Raw genomic sequence first — 25,328 nt, 5'->3', positions numbered from 1 at the left:
CGGCATGGGGGAGGGTGGAGGAAGGTCATGAACAGCCGTGCCTGGACGTGCTGATCTCGGCTGAATGCCACGCGAGGTGCGGCATCAAATGCCTCCCTCGATCCAAACAAACAAGTCATTCACGGTCATCTTCATTCCTCTCTTGTTTCCTCCCCACAACTTACAAGCTCTCGCCACACTCGACTCGAGGCGCGCCGAGATAACAGCCAACCTGAACACGGAGAGCTCTTTGTCCCCTCACTTCAAAGAGACATGTCCCGCGCTTCGGCTTCACCAGCACGCCGAAAGTCTGTCGGCTTATTTGACAGAGACATGAACCGCTTCGACAACAACAACCTCACCTTACCCGTCACCAAGGGCGGGCGCAAACCCAAGCGCGGCGTCTCCATGGGCGGAAGTGTTGACATGCTGAGCGAAACGCAACTGATGCGCCGACAGGCGGTAGGCACTGGTATGCATGCTCCCGCTGACTCCAGAAACCACGCAAGTCCATCCTCAAGTCGGCCCCTGGTAACATGGACGAGTGGGATGCTCAAACTTTCGACTATGGAGCTACCATCGACTTTGGACAGCTACATCATGCGCCTGCGGCGCCGGCTCCGGGCATGAATGTCAACTCGAGAATGAGCTTGGGTCCTCGGCGGCGAGTGAGCTTCGCGCCCAACACCCACGTCCGGTGAGTCTTAAACGGCAAACGCTAAACTGACCAAAGCATGTTCGACCAGCCGGAGAAGAAGCCACGGCGCAAGTCATCTATGCTCCCGCGACAGTTTGGCAGTGGCAGCAATGGGTCGTCTCAGTCGCCCTCCCGCCCCCGAATCTCTATCTCTGGCGCGTCTAGCACCCGATCCTCACTCTCAGGCCCAGGATCACGGACATCGAGTCCCCGAGCGCGCTTCCTCGGTGAAGGGGAAGAGATGAGTGAGGCGTCGATGGACATTGAGAGTGACCAGTCGTACTCGAGTGCAGATGATTCCGACGACATTCTTGCCCAGGTGCAGGCCATTCGACCGAAATCTCCCGTTCCACCACCCGCTCCGGACAGCTCTAGCGACGGGATTGACGCGGAAGGGGAGATGGATATGGACGAGACTATTATCGGGGGCGGTATCGTTGCCCAGCGCTGGGCGCGCGACGCGTCAGTATCAGACTCCGACTCAGAATCTGACATGAGTGTCGGGGGAGCTGCGGACGGCACGGACGATGAGATGACGATGGACTTTACTGTTGCTCTTGGCGGCCCAATGCCCCGCGTTCCGCCGCAAAACGCGCTTCGCGGCCGTGCTTCCATCGGGTATTCGGTCCCCTCCGCGCCAGGTCAACAGCCATTTCACCCTGGAGACGCCGTCTCGGACGGTGAGTCGATGGAGATTGAGGAAACCGTGGCATACGGATACGTGAACAACGACGAGTCCACTTCATCGTCCGACAATTCGAACCTTCACCGTATGGGTGATCACACAGCGACGTACAACCTGGACTTTACGTCCGTGGGAGGCGGCATCTACGAGGAGAGTGCCATGGACATATCCATGACTACAGTCCATGGTGGCATCCTCAGCAATGGGATGAACATGTCTTTCACCGGCGCACACGGCGGCATCAATAACAGCGCGCTAGACCTGACAACAACCCGCGCACATGGGTGGACTGAAAACGACACAAGCGCGCTGGACTTCACGTCTGCTGGCGGGGGCATCGCTTACAAGAGCACGAGCGTGTACGGGGCAGCCACAACGATGATGACAAACATCTTCGCCTCTCCTCAGAAACCAAACCCAAGCCCGATACCGGACCCGCCCGCCAAGAAAGCGACAAGCGTGAACATATTCGCACCTACACCAGGGTCTTCAAGCATTACTCGCCCGCGCTCGTCAATCAAGCCCGCGTTGACGCCCTTCGCACCTTTGTCAGCACCTCCGATCGCGCCATCGCCCGAGATCGATCCCGAGCTCGAGGAAGAGGGGCCCATCGTCCCTCCACCCCGGGTGCGCGGTGGCTCTGCGACCCCGGCCCGCCCGGCTCCGGGCACTCCCAGCCGCAAATCACGCGTTGTGCCGGTCGGTACGCCTTCGTTCGCGCGCCAGACGTCCTCATCGGCGCAGAAGTTGCGAGAGGCGCCTCCGTCAACGCAGAAGCGCGCGCCTGCCTCGGCTCAAAAGCAGAAGCGAAACGTCTTTGGAGCCTCCCCGGAACCTGAGGGCGAGTCGCTCCCTTCGTTGTCGCGCTCGAAGTCGCGCACTCCGAGTCAAACTGCTGCCAGTCATGGGACAGCTGCGAGTGTCGCTAAGAGGCTCGATTTCTCCAGCGCAGTCGTTCCGTCGACACCTACATCGGCTTCGTCGGCCGCCCCTGCCGGGCGGACGCCGAAAGCAACCCCGAGGCCCGTTGCGCCCGGTGGCTCCACCCTAACAACCACTTCCTCAACAACACCCAGAGCCACGCCAAAAAGGCCTGGGGCACGTGCGCCTTCGGTGCCACCCAGTTCACTTAAGCGTGGGCGCGAGGACGAGGGGAATGCCGAGCAGACAGACAAGGACATTCACCGCGATAAGCGCCGCAGATCCAGCATCGTCACGCCCTCATCCCAGTCGAACAGCGAGGCGACGGGTGAGGACACCATGTCCATCGAGGAATCCAATGAGATATCAGAGCGCATGCCTGTCAACGAGCAGCGGGAAGATGAGCAATCTCCATCACAGGAGAAGCACGCATCGGTGGAAGCCGAGAGGAACGAGGAGCGTCACCTTACTCCTGAGCCAATGGAGGATCGCCCGCTACCTTCTTACACACCCATCCGTCGCGGGACGGAGGGGCGAGGTACACCTCGTCGCACGCCTCGGAGGTCTCTCGGTCCTCCTCGGCGATCTATCACGATCGAGCAAGACCTAGAGGTCATGGAGCGTCGACCGTATTCTGAGGCCGAGCCTGTCGACCTCATGACGCACCTCCCCTCGCAACCTGGTGTGGAGGTCCAGAACGTGCCGCTTTCCGCATTCCTCGAGATGGTGGGGATCAGCTGGCAAGACGACCTCATCGGGCGCAAGAGTCTGGCTGCGCGGACCGATAGCCTCAAGTCGCAGTTCCCGAAGGGACACGACTTCCCGCTGCCGGAGTATGTCGTGGCCAATCTCGAGTCTATCTACCTTTCCATGCTCAGCTGGGCGGACAGCGAGATTACGCAGCGTACACAACAGGGCAGGGAAATCCTCACGACCATCGATCGCGTGTGCTCGGAAAACAACCCGCCTGTCGTACATGATTACCTCGCCGCCGATGAGGAAGACCGGGGCATGTTCGAGAGCGTGCTTCTTCAGATCAAGAGTGTGACTTATCTTCGAGCGCGTGCGCGATGGTATGACTGGAAGCAGTCGATCCTGAGCGAGAAGGTGGAGCCGGACGTCCGCGGCATTCGCGACGATATGCTCGCCGACGCTGAGAGGCATGCCGCGGAGCGCCAGACAATCGACCGTGTGCTCCCTAGTCTCCGAAAGCGGCGAGACGAGCTCGAGGCTGAGCTGGCCGCACACCGCGCTCAAGTCGAGGCCGTACTCGCATGCGATCCTGAAGAAATTGCAGCACTTCGCGAAGGCATCGAGGAGCAAGACACCGAATTGGACCGCTTCCGTATCGAACTCAGTGGCAAAAACGAAAGGAACGCTGAAGTCGAGCAGGAGTTGGCGGCTTTGATGTCGCAAGGTGACCAGCACACGCTGGCTATCAACGCTGCGCGCAGCATGTGCGATCAGGCGACGGTGGGCGATGTCATGCGCCTCGATGCCGAGCTTGAGGCTCTCCAAGCGCTCCACGGGTGGAAAGTGTTACGCGCCGGCCCGCGCGTGGAAATGCTACTCGGCGAACTCGAGCTTGCGGTTCCTGTGGATGCGCTTGAACGTGCAACTCTCAGCCACAAGTCACCTCGGGGCCCCGATGCCGGCCTTCTGGCGCTCGCGCAGGCCGCCCTGGTCGCTTCCAAATGCACCTCTCTCCGCGACGTGGTGGACACAACCACGCAGCTCTGGGGAGCCGCCCGGAGCGCTCGTGACGAGCTCCGCCGCCTCGCCCTCTACTTCCCCGTCAGCTACGAGGTGGGACATGACACACTGCTCGTAAGCGCCACCCTCGTCTTGCCCAAGGCGCAGGCTCGGGCGGCTCTCAACTTGACCCTCGGGCCAGATGCGCTTACGAGCTGGCCGGAGGCGGCGCGCGCACTGCCTGTCGCGGTCAAGTTGGCCTACGGGCACGTGGACGCGATCGGACTGCGGGAGCGCGCCAAGGAAACGCTCTTGAGCGCTGACCTCAGCCTCGCCGGTGTGCTTTTCCAGGCCTGTGCGGAAGCTGCTGCGTTGTATGCTTAGACCGAATTGTAAACTTGAGATATCATGCTTGCTTAGGAATGTATTGCCTCCCCCTGTGTCATGCTCTTGTCACCTCAGCGTACCTATGATGACAATCTATCTGAAAGCGGGACTGGCCTTGCTCTGATTATACTGACGACGTACTCGCAATCTCGACCGTAGTCGTGTGACGTTCCATTGCTTCTAAGCGATCGGCGCCTGATGGAGCGCATGCCAAGGCAGGCGAGGGCCTTCATTGAATGAGATCCACGTCTATTACAGCAGCTTTTGAACCCTAAGGGCCCGAACGATCTAAACATTCACTCAGGTGAGGCCAGATAAGCACGCCAAGATCCAGAACAGGCAGTCAACGAAGCCGTAACGGCGGCACTGAACGCTCTCGGCCACCGTGAGCGTCAAGCTTGGTTTACGGCTCTGATGATCGACACGGGCTTCTCCGAAACCTCGACCATCCGGTCATGTTGATCGATCCGACGTCATCATGACTTCTGACACCTCAGGTCGTTCGCTCATATAAGCAAGTGGCCTGGTCTCGTGCACGACTGTCGAGGAACACGATCTCCACCAGTCCGCCGAGTTGTTCCTATTCTGGCAACTGGTGCGCGTCATCTGCGTCGATGTCGCGGCAAGCTTACTGGTAAAGCAAGCTGTTATGACGGCATGCGAGGGACGTTCCCCCAAATCGTATCTGTGACCATGGAGCCTCGATAGTGGACGGTCAATGCAAGGCCGCCCACGGGGCCGCGGTCTGACAAAAATGTGCGGCGACGGGTGGCGACATTACCGCAAGGCGCCGGCTGGCCGCAGTTCCGCTGGAGTGTCACATCCTTAATGCTTCTCGTAGTCAGGATGGCATGGTCTGCTTGGCCTGGCGTGGCGCCTTGAGCCTACCTTCTTCCGGCCGGCCACATAACCACCATCCCACACCCCACTGCCCTTCGCCACCATCATCGCTGCAGTGCGGCAGCCCGTCCAATCGTCCGCGCAATGAACCAAATCGGCAGCTTCTGCCGAAGCAAATAAGGCCCGCGTACTAGGGTGCGGGTCGCACCGTTTCCCTTCGGATTCAACGCCTTGTCAATTGAGAGCACACTCTACATGCTCCGCCGACCATGTCGCATCACCTCAAAGCGGCGAGCGAGGCGTCCCCTCTCATTCTTGCATCGATCGGTGCGTAGTCGAAGTTCTCTACCCTTCCGGTCGAGTTTTGGCATCAATCTGACGTCAGGCACTGTTCTCATCGACATCTTCGAGCCAACCTCGCCAACGGCATCCTTATGGGGCCGCTCAGCAGCGTCCAGCAGAGGGACAAGTGCGTCTCAAGGAGCGCTCTCACGGCCGTCGCCAGGTGCGTCCACCCGTCCTTCTACACCGAGCGTGCCTGCCGTGACTCCGCCACTCGTTTCCTTGCCCTTGCCGACAAGACAATCGGCCGCCACTTCACCTGGCTCAGCATCGGCCTCACCCTCCTCTCGGGGAGCACAAACACCACAAATCGAGGCTTTTGGTGAAATTTCAAGAGACAGCAAGATAGTGATCGGCGGCGGCGCGATGTACGCTTTGATCGGCGCACGGGTGTGGCTCGCGCCACAATCGTTGCGCACGGTAATCGATCGCTCACCTGGTACTACAAGGAGGGACCCCGAAGATGGGAGAGGAACATCGGGAAAATTTCTGGAAAGAGAAATGAAGAGACAAGGACAAGTGACCAAGGAGGTTGAGGCGGTTGAATCGCTGATAGACGACCCTTTACACCCGCCACCAGTCGCAGATACAGAGTTCCCTGGGGATGACGAGTTTGACGACCTCCCACTCAAGCTCGAGAAGCAGCTCCACTCGTATGGTCCGGAAATGTGGGTATTCAATCGCGTCCCGGGGGCGCGGGTTCCGACGGCGAGAATCCGGTATGACGACGCCGTGAGAAGGTGGGTGGCACGGGGAACGGGCAATCCGGATTCTCACGTACAACATATGTCTGTAGAGTCCGACAGGGCAGGGGCACTGGCTTTCGTTTGGCAAAGCTTCTTCTGACTCTAGTTACGCGCACATCGTTAAGCCAGCAGTGCGCAGCGGCAGAGAGCTGGCGTCTGGCCCTCTCGCCGGCGCCGAGTGGCTGCATGTCCCTCCGCCGTACTCTAGCACAGCCCTGCTCGGTCTCATCTCCGAACTAAGCCTCACCTCCTGGCATCCCCGAATAGTATTCGAGCCAGCGCCGACCTCGTGCCATCCGGGAGAACTCACTGCCTTCGAAAAAGCGGCAGCACTCGTAGATGTGCTATCGTGAGCTCCTATTGCCACTGAAAATTCTGGGAGCTGACCCTAGACCGAACCACGAAGAGCTGTTGTCGCTGTATGCTCGTCCAATTCCTGACGACCGGCAAGAGATTATCGAAGCCGTGGAGAAGGTTATGCGGCACTTGCTGGCTCTGGGCGTGGGCAGCCGCGGAAAGGGCATTCTCGCTATCAGATGCAGCTCCCTCGGTGCATGCATTGGAACAGCCGAAGGCGGGATCTGCTGGATTCCCTCGTTTTTTCAAGGCGAGCAGCACAGAGTTCAAGATGTCACCGGAGGTGAGTAGAACCTGGGAGCGTGCGCATGACCTTTCTCAAGAGTTCAAAATGGGGCGGACGTGGTTGCACCGAACCTTAGCCAACGCTGATAACAGCGGGTAACGCGTTCATCGGCGGATACATCGCCGGGCTTTACCTTACGGGCGACCCGTATGAGGCCGCGCTGCATGGGACGGTGTCAGCGTCTTTTGTAATCGAGCAACTTGGACCGCCGATTTTGCATTTCACGCCCGAGGGGGAGCGATGGAATGGTGACTCGGCGGAGAGTCGCCTGGCGACGCTGTCTGGGCAGGCGAAACAGGCTGTAATCGCTTCGCCAAAGAACGCCAGTCTATTGTATTAACATCTCCATATACGAATCTATTCAACAAAATGTGCATGTCCCGGTGCGCCAAGAGATATCCTCCAATTTTCCCAGATGCTTCTAGTCGATCAGCGAGCCCTTCTTCTTGAGCTCAATGTCATCGAAGACGCGTGACTTGGAGCGTGACTTCTTGTGCGGCACAGTACTCGAGATGCTCATGCCGCGTCCCCGACGCGTGCCGCGGAAGCCAGGCCCCTCGTACGAAAGGATCTCGTGGGGCGGGTTCAGGCGCGGCCAAGCGACATACGAAGTGCCCTGTTGTCAGCCTTAATAAGGTGCTCACTCACGTTGCCCCAAATGTACGAGCCGGCGACGAAAGCAAGCGCTAGCCAGAGGAGGAGGAAGGAATAAATGGACCACTCTGTATGTCAGCGAAGCCTGCCGGCTGACGCACCAGATGTACGCGGCAGAGTAAGGGCCGCGAGGATCATCGTGAGTGCAAACACCAGTATATAGGGCATTGAGCGGAGGAGGACCGGACGAGTGTCGCTGAGCGGCGGGATCCCCCCGCGGCGGACCACATACGATCCCGTGATGAGATCGTACGAATCTTGGCGGTCGCCGTCAAAGAAGTTGTTCTTGACGTAGCGCATAACGGAGTTAATGCCGTCTTGCAAAAGACCCTCTTTGGAGCGCTTGCCCGTGCGAGTAAAGTCGGTCTTGAGCGCACCAGTGCCGGCGTATGCTTTGGAGACACCATCGGCGTGGTCGGCCCACACGTTGCGGAAGATGAGCATGAACTCGGGGTGATCCTCGACGCCTTCCTTGACGCTGAGGATGCCAACCTGGCGGAGCTGCTGGTTCAATGCCCATTTAGCAAACGCGGCCTGAGTAACATTGGTACGATCCAGACAGTCCATGCAGTTGGAGCGGATGACACCCTTCTGCACGCTGAGAACCCTTGCTCCAGCGCTCGAGTTGCCTACGCCAGACGGAGCAGGAGCGACCGTATGATACCACCCATCGGCGAGGAGCTGCTCTTGCAAGTCGCCGACGAGGTTCTCAATGCGATCGAAGCGCATACCCTTGCACTGGGCGTGGAAGTCCCAATAAATGTATCGGGTCTGCTCCGCCAGCTGGCGGTCGCTGTTGTTGGTGACATTGACGACGGTCTCGAAGGCATCCTTGACTGGCTTCTCGTAGCCCTTTTGGTTGACAAGGTTGAGCGAGTACACCGAGCCGTACTTGTCGACCAGTTGGTGCATGTGCTGGCGGTACGAGCCAACCGTCTCGGGAATATCCATGATTTGAAGGTCGGGCTTATACCGCAGGTTGTTGATTTCCGCCCAGAACACTGGGACACTTCCACGAATCTGAACAAACGACAAGCGCTCTCGGCCATCAACGCGACCGCGCATCGACTTGGTGTCATCGATCGGGTCAAGAAGCACGATTTGCTCTGTCTCGTTGAAGTTGGCGACGTTGCCGTTGTTGTCAATTCCGCGTGTGAAGTAGCGGGTGCCAACGCGGTGGCGCGAGCGGCGCGCGATGAGGCAAAAGAGGAAATCACGGTTGTTGATGACAGCGGAGCGCAGCTCGAGCACTGAAGTCAGTGGCCGCGCAAGGCAGATTCATAGACTCACATCCGAACATGGCAGGAAGAATGAAGCGGCTCAGCTATCTGTCAGTGAAGCACTCGTTGCCGACATTACGGCACTCACGTCAGTACCACTCTCGGTGAGGGTAATGAAACGGTCCTGAAGGAACCGATTCCAGAAGAAACGCTCGTCTGCACGCTTCCAAAGCGGTGCGCGTCCCGGGCCCATACCGGCGTCCTCGAGAGCCTTCTGGCGCTGAAGAGTGTTGGTGAGGTCCCAGCCGTAGGAGAACCACATCGGGCCGGCCTTAAGACCCTGCTCCACAAGCGACACGAGCTCATTCTCGATGGGGTTGCCCAGGATAGCCTGGGACGACGAAGCCGGGTTAAGAGGAAGGAGGCGGAAATCGGTGGCGAGATAGATCTGGTGCGTGAGGAGACGGCAGCTCGGCGTGCGCTGCGTAATAATGACGATATAGTCGGCTGCCGTTAATCAACTAATACGGGCATCTTGACCCACTGGTGGCGAGGGTAATCATGCCCAGAATTCCGTAGCAAGTGATGACCTTGTCACGGCCCACGGGTATTGAGGAGGACACTGATCGTCAGCTGGGCAAGAAACGCAGAAGCTAACCGTCAAGCGAGATCCGTCCGGAGCGGCGGTCAACGACGAGGTTCTCGCGCACATCCTTCTCGTTGGTCAAGCGCGACGAATCAGTACCGAGAGCAGGAACAGTAGAGCTGGAAGGCTCAAAGACGTAAGAGCTGGGTGAAACGTAGACATTGTACGTCTCGTACAGCTGAGTTTGTCAGCGTGTGCAATGTCCTTGGCCTTACCGGCTGGCAGTTGAGCGCTGCCATGGTGCAGGATTAAAGAGCTCTTGATAAGGTGAAGGGCTGCCTTGATTGCTTGCTACGGGCGACTGATGTAACAAGAGGAGATGAGAACGAAGACGATTTGCTAACAAGCGTGAGATGGAGATTATCGAACGTGTTGCCGCGCGGGCCTGCGCACTTTCAGGCGGCGAGTGTCGACGCGTCAGATCCGGGTGGAGGCCGACATCATTCCACGCGCAAAACACGTGGTAACAAAATGACGTGGAAAATGTACTAAATGGGTGACGGTACGCGTCAACCAGTCTGATGAGCGGCGCGACGCGTCCTCCCTGGGAGCCTGAAGACAACATTTGTCGTTTCCTCCAGTCTCCATCATCCACCACCTCCGTCGGCTCTCTCATCACCCCCCTCCTCTCCTCATCTCATCTCACCGTCCGCCCCCTCAATTCACTCTCAACATGCTCGAGGCACGCGTTAAGCAAGCGTCTGTCCTCAAGAAGCTCCTTGATGGTGAGTCACGCGTGTCCCATGTGCCAGCCAGTGACCGTTCTCACTCATCTCCGACGCGTACTAACGCCATCCAGCCATTAAGGAGCTCGTCACTGACGGGAACCTCGACTGCTCGGATGAGGGTATCGTGAGTGGCGACTAACGAGTGTGCACTGACAGCGAAGCAACTGCAGGCGATGGACAACTCCCACGTCGCGCTCGTGTCGCTGAAGCTCGAGGCCGACCAGTTCGAGTCGTACCGGTGCGACCGCAACATTCCCCTGGGTGTTAACGTTGGTTGTGGATGGTTACAACGCAACTGACCGCAGCTCACTTCGCTCACCAAGATTCTCAAGTGCGCGAAGGACAACGACATTGTTACGCTCAAAGCTGCCGACGACGCAGACTCGCTTGGTCTCGTCTTTGAGTCCCCCAGTGAGTGTCCGAGCCCGAAGACGCTGACAGGCAGAGGAGGACCGGGTCGGCGAATACGAGATGAAGCTCATGGACATTGACCAGGAGCACCTCGGCATTCCTGACACGCAATATGACGCGACGATCACCATGTCGTCAGCTGAGTTCCAGCGCATCTGCCGCGACCTCGGGGCTCTGGGTGAGAGCGTTAAGATTGAGGCGTCGAAGGAGGGTGTGCGCTTCTCCTCTGAAGGCGAGGTTGGGACGGGCTCGGTCCTGCTCAAGCAGACCGCAGGATCGGACCGCCGCCCCAACCGGGCAGCCAAGCAGGACCCGGACGAGGACGAGGATGACGAAGAGGACAAGAAGCCCGACCTGGATGACGAGGGCGAGGAGGAGATGGACGACGAAGAGCGCCCAAAGAAGCGCAAGGCCAACGGTGGTGCTAAGGCATCCAAGAAGGCCAAGGCCGGCGCTGGTGACGACGACGTCGGTGTCTCCATCATCCTCGAGAAGCAGGTCAGCCTCACATTCTCGTTGAAGTACCTGTCCAACTTTGCCAAGAGCGCGCCGCTGGCCCGCGAGGTGAGCCTCAACATGAGCAACGATGTGCCGCTCCTCGTCCAGTTCGACTTTGAGCAGGGCACTCTCCAGTTCTTCCTCGCTCCAAAGATCTCGGACGAGTAAGCGTAGTGTGAGAAGGTGACTTGTGGCTAGTAGCTGAGTCGTATTGTACCACGTCATATGTGTCATGGATCTAGCGTGCAGTTATTTTCAGGTCCGCCGGCGATGGGGATCAAGGTACATGTAATCTTGGCCAGTCGAGGAATTCGAGGAATTCGAGGGATTCGAGGACGATCGATGTCGAAAAAGTCCCCATGGAAATATGGAGTTCTGGAGTGAGATCAGACGGAATGAGGATATGAGGACATGCGCGGCTCGCGTCGAATCTGTAGCACGCGTACCTTTATGCACGATTGCATCGCGTCTCTACATGCACGTTTCGAGGTGAATAGCGCCCTGGTGGCATTGACAGTGGCTGAGTTTCGTTTCAATTGAACAACCTGCCCTGCAATCTGGCACTCGCAGGGAGTGAGACTCGCCATGCGTAGTCAATGACACTGAGGCCATACCTCACGCTCCCTCACTGAACCCCCGCTTCCCAAGATCAAGATCGCAGCCGCGGCCCATTTTAGCCCTATATTGGAGGCTTGCTATTCAAAGCACCCCTTGTGTCCTCAGAAATACCTTTGCCGCGGCTTCATGTCCTGACGCTGTCCAAATATACCGTGGATCCAGATCCGGAGGCACAGGTCCACATTCTGTGATCTGTGGATCTGTGGATCTGCGTGCCGCGGCGCGATTGACATCCAAGGCGACACAGACGTCTGCGCCGACATCCGCCGGCGCGTTGACATGTTTGGGATATCTATATCTACTGCAACACCCCACGGCAGCGTTCAGAACATTAGTCATGTGGACTCGCGTGCTGCGCGTGCGTGCCGAACCGGCAGCGTGGTTTCGGCCGGATTGGCGTCCAGTAGCTCGTCTAATCACCTGGCCTGGTCGGCCGACGATGCCGGACATGCCGCACAACGGCGAGCAGGAGGCGGGCAGGCAATGAGCGGGGCCGCGATCGGCGCGTCTGTCGGATGTGCGGAGGCGTCGATCAGGCCGAGTACGCCTCGAGGTAGCGTGTGAACTCGGTGGTGAACTCGGTGGCAGCATTGATTAGGTCACAGGTGTCGATAAGGGCACATGTAATCAGGTGAGTGATACAGAGTGTCGGCGGCGGACGCCGCATTGCGTGAGCGTGAGCTATGTACGATGAGGCCGCGGGAGTATCGTAGTGGCATCTCCTCCTGCGCATGCCTTGCACGTGTCCGAAGCGCGCACCTCATATGGTCTTACGGTGCAGGCATGCGTCGATTGCCCCGCGTCTGTCTCAGACGTACCTCCAAGGGTGCGCAACAGCCTGATGAATGGATGTCTCAGACCTAAACTGGGCCAGAAACCTGCCAGAAACCTACCAGAAACCTGCGAAATCTCAGTTTTCTAGTTTTCAAGCCCTGCGGCGCGCCGAGACACGGCGCGCTACTCTGCATCGCGATTGCAGGCAGCGTAAACGGACGACAAAGTCGAGAATGAAGGCGGTGACGGTCACGCTGGCGGAATGGTTGATGCGTAAGGGGAATGAGCGATGAGGTCATCGTTTGCGCGAGTGTCTTTTCTCTCTCGGCCCGCGGAGGGGGGCAGGGTGAGCTGAAACGCCACGGTACCCGTAACGGCGGTGCTGCTGTAGAACTCTGCTGCAAGCTGCTGGCGAAGACTAAACCGTATGATTACGCTCTGCCCCCCCTATTACGCGACAAGGTTCCCACAGTACGATGCCAGCCTCACCGTCATCGCCGCCGCTGTCGTCACTGCTGCCCACTCGTTCCACCTCAGATGTCTACGTTCACAGCCTCTACATGGTGCGAGCGCGCGAGCCAGCTTGCCGATAGTAACGTGCCGGCCTGCCGGCATCAGTTACGCCTGTCTCATGTCGAGCAGCATCCCTGCGGTCGCTTGGGTATTGACAAGACGGGAAACGGCAGCGAGATGAAACCCTCGGGTGTTGTTGCAGCGCTGAAACGATGGCCTGCTCGTCCGTCGGACATGGTACCAGGCGTCGGCGACGGCGCATCTGGCATGCCCGATAAGCCCGGTGACTGCTCGGCGTCACGACGCACGCTCATTTACTAGGGCTCGGGCGTTACGTCTCGCGAGATCATCAGAAGTGTTCCCAGCACGCGTGCTTCGGGGGGCGTCGACTCGGGGCGCTCGGATGTATCTGATGAACGGCAAGCGTCGCATGTCGATCTCCGTGGGCAGAAAACTGCGTGACGGGCTGCGCTGGCTGCGATATTCACTGCTGCGTAACGGTGATAACGCGGCATGCTTCGAGCATGGCGAGCATTCTGGGTAGGTGGTCCTGGAGCCGGCATGGTAGGTGGTCAGGTGGCGCTGATGGCGTGGGTTGCGGCGGCGAAAACGTTATGCCATGACCGCATACACGACACACGACGCTCTCATGACCTGGACCGAGTCTGGCCGTGATCGGCGAGCTGCGACCCGCGTCGTCTGCTGTATCGCCGTGACCGCATGACAGCATGACAACATGATAGTATGCCAGAATGACCGCATGACTGCACATGCCGCGAGGCCGGACTCGGCGCATCACGATGTGTAATGGTAGCTATGGCATGCGGGTCCAAAGAAAACACAACAGTAGTTGAGCGCTGCTGGTATGGGTGCCTGCCAGCTGCTTTCCCGTGGCATGTTCAGCACAAACACATCGCAAGACGCCGCCTGCGCTGGTCACATCGGGGTGCCTTTCAACAGATGTTGGTCACTTGTGACCGAGTCAGTTCGGCGGGGCGGCATATGTATCCGCCTCGCACAAGTCACGTTGCAGAAGAAATCAGCTGGGTATTCACACAATGACAAAGGTCACGGTGGACGGTGAGATTCGATCGCGGTGCTTGATGTTCGGCAGCGCAGCGAGCTCGTCCTTCAGCCCACAATGCGATACATTTTCACTGCCTTACCCCCCGATACAGCCCTCATCTCGCCTAATTTGGTGAGCTTGTGCAATATTGCCCCCCCCCCCCCCCCCCCCCCCTTGGCGCCGCCGCCGCACGCGCCGCGGAAATCGAATGGGTGATGCGCACGGCCGTGCACAACTATCGCACGAACCCACTCGCGCCACACTCGCACGCGGCAGGAGTGTTTAGGTCTGAGCACCTCCACTTTGGCGCTCGCGTTATGCTCGCCTCACCGGCCACCGGTTGCACGGGCGTGGATGTGAGTTGGCACCAAAGTGGCACTGGCTGAACGCTTTGAGCGTTTGGAATGCGATCCGAAATTGGAAAAGGCTAAGCAATTAGGCCAATTAGGCAAAAGTTGGAGTGGGGCACGTGGGGGGGGGGGGGGGGGGCGTGTCGAGTGCGCGCATTTTGTATGGTCGGTCCCGAGGCCCCGGCAGTTCCAGGGATAGACACCCAAGCATCAGCGTCATCGCCACTCACAAGTCGGCCATCCTATCGATGATGCGCGATTTTGCACACACGACGGCGTAGCTGCAGACGGCTCCGACACATCCATGTCGAGTCGATGTTTGTTGCTGTGCATGGAGCGTTGAGCAGAAATGCCGTGGTGCAGTGCTTCCCACGCTTCAACCGAATATAGGGGGGTGCTGTTATCCTAATAAAGTCGAAAGCTAAACAGGTAAACGGGGTCAAATAGCCAAGTCAAGGTCCAGGGCACCAGAATGCAGGATTATCCCCACCCGCCCAGACCCTGAATTCATCCCTTTGCACCTCTTTCTCGTCTTCACTCTTTCTCTCTCTCTCTCTCTCTCTCTCTCTCTCTCTCTCTCTCTTTCTCTCTCTCCATCAACAACTCCATCTCTGGTGCTCATCACCAAGCGCAACCTCGCCTCACAGCTCTCACACATCCTCTCGTCCACTCGCGACGACTACTGCGCAGAGCTTGAGCTCCTCGCACATCCAAACTCATCACAAGAGACCCACGCCGACTCCCACCGGCCCCCATTTTCAATGAAGAAGTTTAAACTTCCTTGTAGTGCCCGAAGCAGTCTTAAAGGAGACGTCCGGAAGTGAGTACAAACACGCGCGTGCTTCCATCGTCGTCTTCCCGCCTCCGCAGCCTCCCTCCGGCTCACTCGGCGCGCTTATCGCGCACCGGGAGGTTGTTTGCAAGTCACGAACGTGGTCGCGCGACTAAAACTCTATGCGAGTCTGTGCTGACCCGTGTTTCCTTTTTCATTCGCGCCTTGCCACCGATCACAATTATTGCCACGCCCATCACACTCTTCCTCGTCGCCATCTCTCGATCCTCGCTTGCGCGCGCCCTCACGCATGACCACGACTACGCACTCCAGCCTTCTCACCGGCTCGTCTCAACTTCGCCTCCCACCCCTGATCTACACGCTCCTCGCAAGTGGCGAGAAGCCCCCCTAACTCGACGTAACTCGAGCTCGTCGCGCCACTTTGCGCATTTGCTGCTGGTCGCAGCCCACAATCCCCCCCTCGACATCGTCGTACATGGGATAAGAAAACCCTTCTTCACCAGGTTCCTCGTAAAGCACAGCAGCCACCGGGAACAGCTGGCCCGTTACTTCTCCCCTTAATCCATTCACACCTCCACCTTCCTCCCCGCCACAGCCAGACACAGACACCTCTTTCCAACACAAAGAATTCCCCAAGATGAACGCCATTCGCTCTCTTCCTCTTATCAACCGCCCCTCGCGCACCGCGACGCCCGCCTCCTCGCTTCCCGGGCCCGGTGTCGCCGCCGTTCCGCCGCTGGGTCCCCCGCCCGTCCCCGAGCCCCGTGCACGCCACCTCCCCCACCCCCTTGCTCACGCAGCTATTCCCACCCCTACTGTTGTTCCACGCTCTCAGTCGGTTGGCGCCGCTCCCCGTAAGGCTAGCCCTCCTAACAGCCGCTCGGCGACTCCTCGCATTGGCGGCACCGCTACGCTGCCTTCCTCCGGCATGGACACCCCTCACACCGGAGCGCACGTCGATGCTATCGGCCTTCGTTTCAACGAGGCAGTCAACCGCGCTCTGGCCGGTGTCGACGCCAAGTCTAAGAAAGGTTTCCGCAAGAATGCCGGCTGGACAGTCGGCGAAAGCATTGCCCAGTGAGTACACCTGTGTCGTACCTGCCGAATTTTTGGTCTTGAGATGGGTCACTAACCATCTCGCAGTGAGCTTAGCAACTCGGCACCTACGGACACCTATCTACTTCGTGCCATTCTTCGGACCGCTGTGCGTGCTCTGTCGATCTACGTCTCCCGACTCGACGCGCTGCTTCTTCCCGCTCTCTCGGACCCGCAGTTCTCGGCCGCCCTTAATTTGGTCCCGGTCCACAACCACACATCGCCACTCAATGCGACTCAGGCATATGCTGTGTCGGTGGCGCATGCCGCGTGGGAGACCTGTGAGAGGATCGAGCAGATGCTTGACCTCGGTCAGTACCCCCCGCTTCCTCGAGGATGGGCTCCGCCCCACTTTGGACAAGTTTGACACCGTCGTCGGCAAGGTCGTGCGCCCCATCTTCCTCCAGCTCAAGGTTGACCTCGAGGCCAGCGTCAGCAACACGGCCGGTGGTGCTCCCAAGACTTCAGCTGGCTCGATGACCGTGCCAGCCGCGGTCAGCGGTGCGCCTCTTGTGCGTGAAAAGAGCAACTCGGGCGTCCCACGCCTTACGAAGGAGAGCTCGGGCAGCGGCCACCCTCGTGCCCTTGCCGTGCCCGGTACCCTCCAGCAGTTTGCCAGCCGTGTCGATGGCGCCCGCAAGGTCCTTGAGACCGTTGCCGCTCCTTGCGGCCACGACGGTGAAGGCTGGATTGTCAAGGTCGTGGTCGCTGTCGTGTGGCGCGGAATGCGTGTCATTATGGAGGCCGACAACTCCTCGTTCCGTTCCCCGAGCCCGAGCACTGTGCACAAGGCGCTGTCGGGTCTTGGAAAGGAGGCAACCCCCACTGTGGTACAGTCCCCCTCCATTGCCAAGATTACCTCGCTCGCCATTCTCACTCCACGTGGCACCAGTTCGCGCCCTCCGTCACCTCCTCGCACGGCTTCTCCGTTTGACCCGGCCACGCACTCGCTCATGTCCTTCGAGGGCCTCGTCAAGCGTCTTGTCACCGGCCTCGTCCAACCCCCCACCGCTCCTCCATCGTCGGCGGACACCGACGACCAGGAGCAGGAGCACATTGCGCGTGAGGCTCTTCATGAGGCTATGGAGGCTCTCGAGTCTGCCATCATTGCGACTTCTGCTTCGCACAGTGACAACGCCTCGTCTCGTATTCTCGCTTCTGTTCGCCGCCTGCGCGACGACATTGACGACGAGGCGGACGAGAAGCTCGACGACGCGCTCGAGGACCTTCCTTCTGTCCAGCTCTTTAACCTCCTTCAGCGTCGTGCCAACCTTGCACTGGGAGCGCTTCCCAACAACCCTCCTCTCCGTCTTCGGGAGGTGACAGAGATCTGGGGCTGGACGCAAGCTGAGTATGAGCGCCAGATTTTGTCAGGCTTTGGCCCGGCAGAGGAGTACGGCCCTCGTGTTGCGGCTGCTCTCAAACCCGACATCGAGAACATGCTCGGCTCGCTCGTGACCGTCCCCGTAGACGACGCCGCGTCAAAGGCCGCCGTTATGACTGCGACTGAGTGGGTTCGCGCGCTGGGAGTCGCTCTCGAGGCGCGCTGCGACGTCAAGGTCGCGCGGGCTTAGCTAGCTTCCGAGTGCCCCGCGAAGGGGTGCTCACATAGGCTGCGTCATTGTGGCCACACATACAAGGACTTTGTTCTTTTCGCCGTGGTAAACGCCGGCGGGTGTCCAAGTGACCTGATCGCTTGGTTCTCGCCAAGTGCATTGAGGGCGGAGTTCGCCGCCAACTACTGCTGCTTGCAATGCTTGTGTGCACTAGTTTCCATCGTCGGTGTCGCTTTTTCATTCTTTTCTCATCCCTTTACGTTAGAGTCCTCTTACTACTTCATAAAACGTGCAAAGAATGCATCCTTTCTTTGCACACATTAAAGGCGCCACGGTATGTCGGGGAATGGTTGGGGTTCGGGATGACCGAGTACGGGCGCATCCCAGCGAGAGGCAAGACACGAAACCTGGGTGAGACTGAGACAAGAGTCTGACAAGTTGCAGAAGTGGTAGTGACAAGGTTGATGTGGAGCAATGTCGATGTGAGACGGTCCGCGTCCCCCTGCCCTCACAATCTTATGAGCGTCCCGCCTTCTGAGACGGCCACTTTATTATCCGCCCTTGCCGCGTCATGCCGCCGACATCCTTGTCAGATGTCCATACTTCATCTCTTAACTTGGAGATCTGCCTCAGATTCTCCCCGTTGCTAATCTTATGCACCGTGGTCACCCGGACTGCCCTTCGCACCCGGCCCCGCTGGCTCCTCTGCACTCTCCGGGCGTCGCACAACGCGGGTGACTCGCACTGGCTGACCAGCTCTGTTGTCCAGGCCCTACGGACTCTAATCGTGTTTCATCCTGCAAACTCGCAAATTGTTCCGCGCGCCCCAGAATTCCACCAAACCATGCCGTGAGCATGAACGTACTAACGTTCTGGTGGGTGGTCTTTGCACGGGAGCACTTTCTGCATCCCATCTCCCGGAGCCATCTCTTGGTGACCGAGCTCGAGCGGTCACTTTAAACCTCGTCTTGCGCTTAAGCATGTGCCATCCACATGCGGCCCACTTCGCAATGCAGATTTAGCGGACAGCGGCTTCTATCAGCCCCTAAGCATGTAGCATGCAACATTTTCGGCCCATTATGGAGGGTTCGTGGGCCGTAACTCGGACCCACTTTGAGGCATGTCGGCCGGCGCCCGTCAGCAATGCCCCCGCCCAACGAGCTCGTCCTCGGGTAATCTTATCCCAGCGTCCTTGAGCGCCATGGGCGTCCCAACGCCCAGCACTCAGCCAGTTGGACATACATCTACCAGATGGACCGCTAGCCGCCACTCCTGCAGGCCACATTCCCGCCCGCAGCGCCACATTACATTACTGGTGGGCCCTGGAAGGCTCATCCCGCCGCGCCCGTCGTAACAGCTCTGCTCATTTCACCCATGCCTTCCGCGCCTGCCGCCCAGCACCCCTTCCCCTCGTACTCCAGGTGATCAGTGTCCCCGAGTACCGGGGTGCTGGATGCACCCGACTTTTCCAAGCAACGGGAGATGGAGGTTCGAAAATTGAGCGGCTTGGAACACATGGGAAACAACGGCTGTCGCTGTTCGGACGCTCGGATCGGCTGTCGCCTCGCATTGTGCTTTGACTTCCTCACACTGGCCCGACCTGACAGATGCGCATACCAGGCCTAGCTGATCGAGTCGCGATGTGAGAAAGAGAAGCACGCCGCAACATGCCGCGGATGGATGTGGCGCTCTCCGCTCTGCTGTGACTGACACGCACATTCCGCTGCGTGTACATGTGTAGGCGAGCAGGCGATCAGGCGATCAGGCGAGAATTCTCGTACTGCCATCCGCTGTACGACACAGACTGGCATGCACTCTAGAAGACGGGACCCGACATGACATGTAACGGGGTGGGTGCCGTGTGCCGCATGCTGCCGGCATGAAAAGTCAGCGGGCACACCTGAAACGCTTGAAACGCGGCCTGATGGCATGGTGGCGACGAGATCAGCGCGCGGTGACTCACCACACAGACTTCTGACTGGTCTGCAACATCTTGAGAATTCGACGGGGACTGATCGCTCCCTCTGGCGGTGGGACCGTACGTAAGTGTCTCGGCATGTTGTCGGCATCGGCTGAGGTCTTTGGCGGGAGTAGAACGAGGAGACGGGCGTTTCATCGACGATCACATCAGGTGCATCAGCATGTACTCGAATGATCTGCGTTTGGCCTGATGCAAGTCCTGCGACGGAGCAAGATGGTCTAGACTCGGACTGAGTTCTTGGCTCCCCGGTTTCGGCCCTCGGTTTCGGCCCTCCGCCCTTGTGTCCGTGGAGACGTGGGAGAAACGCTCATGACGGCAGATTAGGATGTAAGTGAAGGGGTTAGAGTTGTCGGAGCGGGTCGGCCGGGTGGGGGCTGCCGAGTGGCTTGGACATGGGTTTGAACAATGAGCTAGTCGCGTGTCGCGTGGGCCGCCGAGTTCGGCGTGTCTCCGCTGCCCCAATTGTGCGAGTGCTCGCTCGCGCGACAACTTTGAGCCAGAGTTGAGAGCTTGAAACTCCACTAGTGTACACCCACGCGAGAAGCTTGAGCAAACTAGACGTACCGTGTGCCGTGTTTCGATGAGCAGGCCCGCCGTGCCTCCTCGCACTCTCCAGTACTCCATGACGGAGGCACTTGCAAGCATGAACGTAGCAAAGTGGCAGCGACGCCTGGCAACGATTCCAAGGCTCCATGGCACGACTCCGGTGAGTGCCAGTGAGGCATTTGTCACCCATCGTCCTTTCGAACGCACAAGCTTCCGTTTCAATTGCGCACCTCTTCTCTTCGGAGTCGTCCCGTCCGACGCGTATCCCGGAGCCCGATGCTTGATTCCCACTCCCACTCCACACGCGGATGCACATGACTCGATGCTTGGTGCTTCGGCGAGTGGATGCAGGCAAAACGATTACAAGTAGTAAGGAGACTTACAGACTCGGCTGGCAACTGAATGGAGTGTACCGTGCCTGCCTTATTATGATCGAGCCCATGCATCGCGGTAAGCAAAGCCACAACAGCTACACAAAGCTTACTTCGACGCGTCCACTCTCACAGAACGGCAGGCCGCACCCACCACGCCCGCCACACCGCCGCCACAAGCACAACATCGGGCACCTATCGCCGTCTCCGACCCCATGACCCATGACCTTCTACGATGGATTAAAGCAACGCTATTCATTCGTGCCGATGATATCACTCCTAGCGTCGATTGTTCTGAAATACAGGGTTATGTCTGTGCGCGAAAACCTCGGACCAGAAAGACTAAAATCCCAGCCGAAATTCCGACCGGCCAAAACGCAGAAAATGAGAAAACTTGCATCAGGCCGAAATTTTCGGACCAACGCGATAGTGCCTGAAAATCAGCGGGCTTCTGTGCGGTCCTCGCTGTCTCAGACTTGGGCGCGCTCGGCGCTGCTGTCGCGTGTTGCGTGATCGCGTGTATGGATTGAACGTGGTGCTATGGAGAGCAAAGTTCGGTCGGCCGTCGCTTGGGTTCCGGGAGCTAGAAACGCCGCTTCATAAACTGCGCGGGCTGGCACGCTGGTGTGAACGGAACAGACTCACGCCACCGTCCCCGTGCCGGCACCGACCGTGACCGTAGCTCAAGCTTCGGGACACTGGGGTGGTGCTAGCTGCTTGCCACGTGGGGACGGGATGGCGCCGGCATGGCCTTCAAAGCTAGTCTCTGTCACGCCGAGGCATGGTTGGAGGGCTAGCGAAGGCCACATGGTGATGCGCATCCCCGGGGACGTAGTAGGCAGGCTGCTGTGATGCAATGTCGACCGCGCTCGCTACGATTGCTGAGACGCTCGCCAAGGCTCGGTTGGCGGATTCGGGTCCCGACGAAGACCATGTCGGACCTGATTGGCATGGTGCGTACGGCACCGGCCGTCTGGCTCGTCCGCGCGACGCGGTGCTGCTCCGTTTGGTTGAGACATCTTCTTGCACACTAGTCGCACATTAGTGGGCAAGCGACTCGTTATGCTCGGGGCGACAATCATGGTGTAATACCGATTGAAATGCATACAAGCACCCCCGGACCTTTGGCCAGGCCTAATGCAAGTACGCAGTACAATTTGAAGTGGCCGCGCCACAGGGTGGACGTCGAATTTCGGCGGAGCTTTTCGCGGCATTCAATGAAGATGCCGTACGCATTGTTCCCAGGACGATATTCCAGGAGAAGAGTGCTCCAGGAGCCCGAGAGAAAATCAGTTGCAGATAGCGGAGTTCTGTCAGAGTAGGGCGCTGCGGGCGGCAGGGTGCAGAGGGAGGGCTGGCAGGTTTCGTAGTCCAAGACGGCAAAGCTGTTGAAGATGTGTTCGGCGTCAGTTGGGACATGGCCTTGTTCTGCAGAGTTGTAGAGTCGGGCATGGATCTTAGCAGGCTCAGCATTCCATGCCGCACTTCCGGCGGCACAAGCCTCACATGGTGACTTGCATCTTTTGGAAGCATCGGAAGCGTAGTCACCGGCGCGTCGGCGGCGGAGGTGGTGCGAAGCCTCTGCCATACGGGTATACCACCCCACCATGCGTGCATGGGTACATGCGTGGTCGTGAGGACGGTGAGTTCTGCCTGTCCCGGGTGGCCGGGGTGCGAGGTGCGAGAACGCCACTACGTAACGCGCCTGTCTTCGCTCCCCCAATCTCGATCCCCTCGTCTCGCTCCTCGGTCTCGCCCTCGCTCCTATGGCTCCGCTCGCACCGCACTTCGCACCGGCAAATCCTCGGCGGCGTGACCCTCAATCGCCTGACTGCCGAGGTTCGCGGCAAGGTTGCACAATCGTCATCGCCAGCCATCGGGAGCGCCAAGTGCCCACCGCCGCGCCGACATTTTTGAGCGCATCATAGTGTCCGGCATGGGCGGGTAAGCGCGTCCTGCCATAGGCTGCGGCGTCGTTGACGACAAGGCATCCGCGAGGCCAGCACGGTCAGGGAGGACGATCCCCTGCCCTCCATGCTTTAATTCTTGTGTCCAGAAACGTCGGACCACGCCCTGCATTCTCCTGCATATTCCCAGCTGTATCCTGCATCTTGCATATTGCATAACGACCCCTGCATGATTTTCGGCGGAGGCGAGAGCGACTTTTACGCAACGCGACGCTACGACACAAGTGAGGCGATGTCTTCCGACACTCGCGGATGCACAGCGTGGGCAGCAGCGCTTGTCTTTAGCAGCCCGGATGTTCGCGGACCGGGGATCACTGGAACGAATCCATGGAACGTGTATGAATGCGAAGCGAACAACAACGCTCAGCCGCCATTCACGAACGCATGCTCATCGCTGTCGCTGACACGAACTGCAGTGTCGCTGACGTGTCATCGACCATCGCTGACATGCCATTCAGAGTGTGATTACAGTTCATCGGCCAGGGCGAGGCGGTTGACGTAGAGTTGGAAAAATCCAGGGCGGGGCGCCGCCGCTGGTTTCTGGCAGAGAGTCTGAGGCGTCGGGCGCACAGGAGTCGGGCGTCCAGCAATGGCGTCCAGAATGGTGTCCACCGCACAGGGATCTAGTCCCCATATACTTTCGCGCACTGCATAGTCCGATAGGCGCTCTCTCTACATTCCCCAAATCTCGCGCCAATCTTTGTCGAGCGCTGCATGGGAATGCGAACCGCCCATGGCCGCTCACCGGCGATGCGCCATCGTGGCGGGGCGTAGAATGGAGACAAGGGCGCAGACGCGTTGTGCATTCTAGAAGACCCCGTTGCGCTGACGCACTGTTCGGCTGCGCGTGATTCTCCACCAATTCTGTGCGCCCACAGCCGCCGCGTAGAACACGGCCTTTATCCGTACTTGGTACTTGTAGTGTCGTCGCACTCGGCAGGGGGCGAGGCACAGCCGTACAACCTTCCGCCGTTTCACTGCCTGGCAACTACGACGACCGTATGCAGGGCCTGCCATGGATGTGCGCACGACGTCTCCGCGACATACGGAGAGTGCGGACAGTGGTCGCAGACGCGTTCCCGGACCTCTTCTGGGCCGCAGTATCCAGTCCCACAGTCGCCATCTCGTGTCTCCATTGCCATATGTGCGCGCCGGCTCACCGCCTATTCTTATGATATGCCAGCTCGTTGCGCGCTCGGAATGCGTCCCACGTCGCACCGCACCGAATCCCGATTCCCATCGCTCCCTGGTTGTCATTGACCGGTCCTAGGCTTTTGGGGGGGCTGCACCATGCGTGTTTCTCGGGTCGGCATTAGCAGGCAATGCAGGCATGGCGGGCCATACACGCAATCAGGCATCGGCATCGAGACCCTCCAACCCAAGAATACACGCACCCTCAAAGCCATTTTTGCGGCCTGCCCAAATTGACAGCCCACCCCAATCAGCCCCGCACGCCCAATTTTCGCGTGCCGGTGCCCCGGGCCGGGCATACGACGCTTCTTCACCTGATGATCGCTACTCTGAAATTTTCGGTCAGATTTCGAAGGAGGAAAAATTCCGTATTATGCATAACTTGCCGGTCCATCCAAAAGCTCAAGCTCGGGCTCGCCGCTTGACGCGTAACGTTCGAAAATGCCGTGCCGGCAACGGTGACGTAAAGAGCCGCGATCAGCGTGCAGGATACGCACGGGGTGCGGCTGGCAGGAGGAGCCGGGACGGAGTGCGACGCGCACCCCCTTCGCCAGATGTCGCGCCCCGGATTGTCAGGCGTCCGCATCGCTTCTGGGCTCGGTGAGGTCGCTTGGCATGCATGCTCCCCACCGCCCAGTCGAGAACATATCTCGTTGGGTGTGCGTTCGGCCGGCGACAGCAGGGGCTCGCTTCCCGCCGCCCAGGCGAGCCGCGGCTTTGTTGCAGATCACCATGGGCCACGTGCTGGTCGACGGACGTTGCACCGGGAACAGGGAGCGTTTGATCGTGCAGCTCGAGGAGCTGGGTTCATGTCGAATGCCGCAAAATCAAGTCTCAAGTGTCAGGAGGATGCCGCGATTGTGGCGGAGATTCGCACTTCGCCCAGGCCCGACCCCTCTCGCGGTGCACCCCGGAACTGTGTCTTCGGATGCGGGCCTGGCTCGTCGCTTTGCACCCCGATGCCGTGCGTGGGTTCAATGGAAGTGACAGGCTGGTGCGAGTGCCGATAGACCGTCTGATGTGCAAACGGCTTGTATCGGTGTACAGTGAATGGATTGACATGGCTTACGCGCGGACCGATGGCGGCGTGGCTGAAACAGCGGCGATGGTGGTGGTGGCGCTACACCACGTTGCGATGGCAACTATAGCGGCGACGATGTGGCGGGGTGGTGATCTGAGGAGGGAGTGCGAGCATTCGTTCATCCGCGGGATGGAACACCGTGGCGTTCTGCACGAGTGCGAGCATCACCCGCCTCTATGTCTCCTCGGCCCCATTCTTGAGGTTGAACTCACCACTAACTGCATTGACGCTGACCAGCTCTCGACCTCGGCCTGGGATGCCGGCAGCTCGATTGGCAGAGACACTGCTAATTGACCTCGAGTGCTAGAGCTCAATCACGATTGTGGAATTGTCGAGG

General features: G+C 59.0%; 7 protein-coding genes across 7 annotated transcripts; 5 read left to right on the top strand and 2 right to left on the bottom strand.

Annotated features, from left to right (window-relative positions):
- Positions 1-252: 252 nt before the first annotated feature.
- COLE_05846 (uncharacterized protein) lies at positions 253-4,358 on the top strand (the record flags this gene model as incomplete). The annotated part of the gene is made up of 3 exons (XM_018421800.2): positions 253-441; positions 477-676; positions 713-4,358. The coding sequence occupies 3 exons, from the start codon at positions 253-255 to the stop codon at positions 4,356-4,358; spliced, it is 4,035 nt and encodes a 1,344-aa protein (XP_018282299.1).
- A 1,551-nt stretch (positions 4,359-5,909) lies between these two features.
- Positions 5,910-7,272, top strand: COLE_05845 (uncharacterized protein; the record flags this gene model as incomplete). Its single annotated transcript, XM_018420087.2, has 5 exons — positions 5,910-5,982; positions 6,136-6,283; positions 6,396-6,638; positions 6,682-6,929; positions 7,025-7,272. 5 exons carry the CDS (start codon positions 5,910-5,912, stop codon positions 7,270-7,272), a joined length of 960 nt encoding a protein of 319 aa, XP_018282298.2.
- Positions 7,273-7,661: 389 nt separating this feature from the next.
- On the bottom strand, positions 7,662-9,691 carry COLE_05844 (uncharacterized protein; the record flags this gene model as incomplete). The annotated part of the gene is made up of 6 exons (XM_018421799.2): positions 7,662-8,836; positions 8,877-8,910; positions 8,955-9,313; positions 9,351-9,428; positions 9,465-9,630; positions 9,668-9,691. 6 exons carry the CDS (start codon positions 9,689-9,691, stop codon positions 7,662-7,664), a joined length of 1,836 nt encoding a protein of 611 aa, XP_018282297.1.
- Positions 9,692-10,125: 434 nt separating this feature from the next.
- COLE_05843 (uncharacterized protein) lies at positions 10,126-11,257 on the top strand (the record flags this gene model as incomplete). The annotated part of the gene is made up of 5 exons (XM_018424730.1): positions 10,126-10,177; positions 10,252-10,304; positions 10,351-10,449; positions 10,486-10,591; positions 10,626-11,257. The coding sequence occupies 5 exons, from the start codon at positions 10,126-10,128 to the stop codon at positions 11,255-11,257; spliced, it is 942 nt and encodes a 313-aa protein (XP_018282296.1).
- Positions 11,258-16,162: 4,905 nt separating this feature from the next.
- Positions 16,163-17,872, top strand: COLE_05842 (uncharacterized protein; the record flags this gene model as incomplete). The annotated part of the gene is made up of 2 exons (XM_018420480.2): positions 16,163-16,280; positions 16,347-17,872. 2 exons carry the CDS (start codon positions 16,163-16,165, stop codon positions 17,870-17,872), a joined length of 1,644 nt encoding a protein of 547 aa, XP_018276815.2.
- A 2,104-nt stretch (positions 17,873-19,976) lies between these two features.
- COLE_05841 (uncharacterized protein) lies at positions 19,977-20,459 on the bottom strand (the record flags this gene model as incomplete). Its single annotated transcript, XM_018423924.2, has 1 exon — positions 19,977-20,459. The coding sequence occupies one exon, from the start codon at positions 20,457-20,459 to the stop codon at positions 19,977-19,979; it is 483 nt and encodes a 160-aa protein (XP_018276816.2).
- Positions 20,460-24,049: 3,590 nt separating this feature from the next.
- Positions 24,050-24,514, top strand: COLE_05840 (uncharacterized protein; the record flags this gene model as incomplete). The annotated part of the gene is made up of 1 exon (XM_018419621.2): positions 24,050-24,514. The coding sequence occupies one exon, from the start codon at positions 24,050-24,052 to the stop codon at positions 24,512-24,514; it is 465 nt and encodes a 154-aa protein (XP_018276817.1).
- Positions 24,515-25,328: the final 814 nt, after the last annotated feature.

The sequence above is a fragment of the Cutaneotrichosporon oleaginosum genome (assembly GCF_008065305.1).
Source record: "Cutaneotrichosporon oleaginosum strain ATCC 20508 chromosome Unknown ATCC20508_contig05, whole genome shotgun sequence".
NCBI lineage: Eukaryota > Fungi > Basidiomycota > Tremellomycetes > Trichosporonales > Trichosporonaceae > Cutaneotrichosporon > Cutaneotrichosporon oleaginosum.
This window is presented reverse-complemented; position numbering and strand designations above follow the sequence as displayed.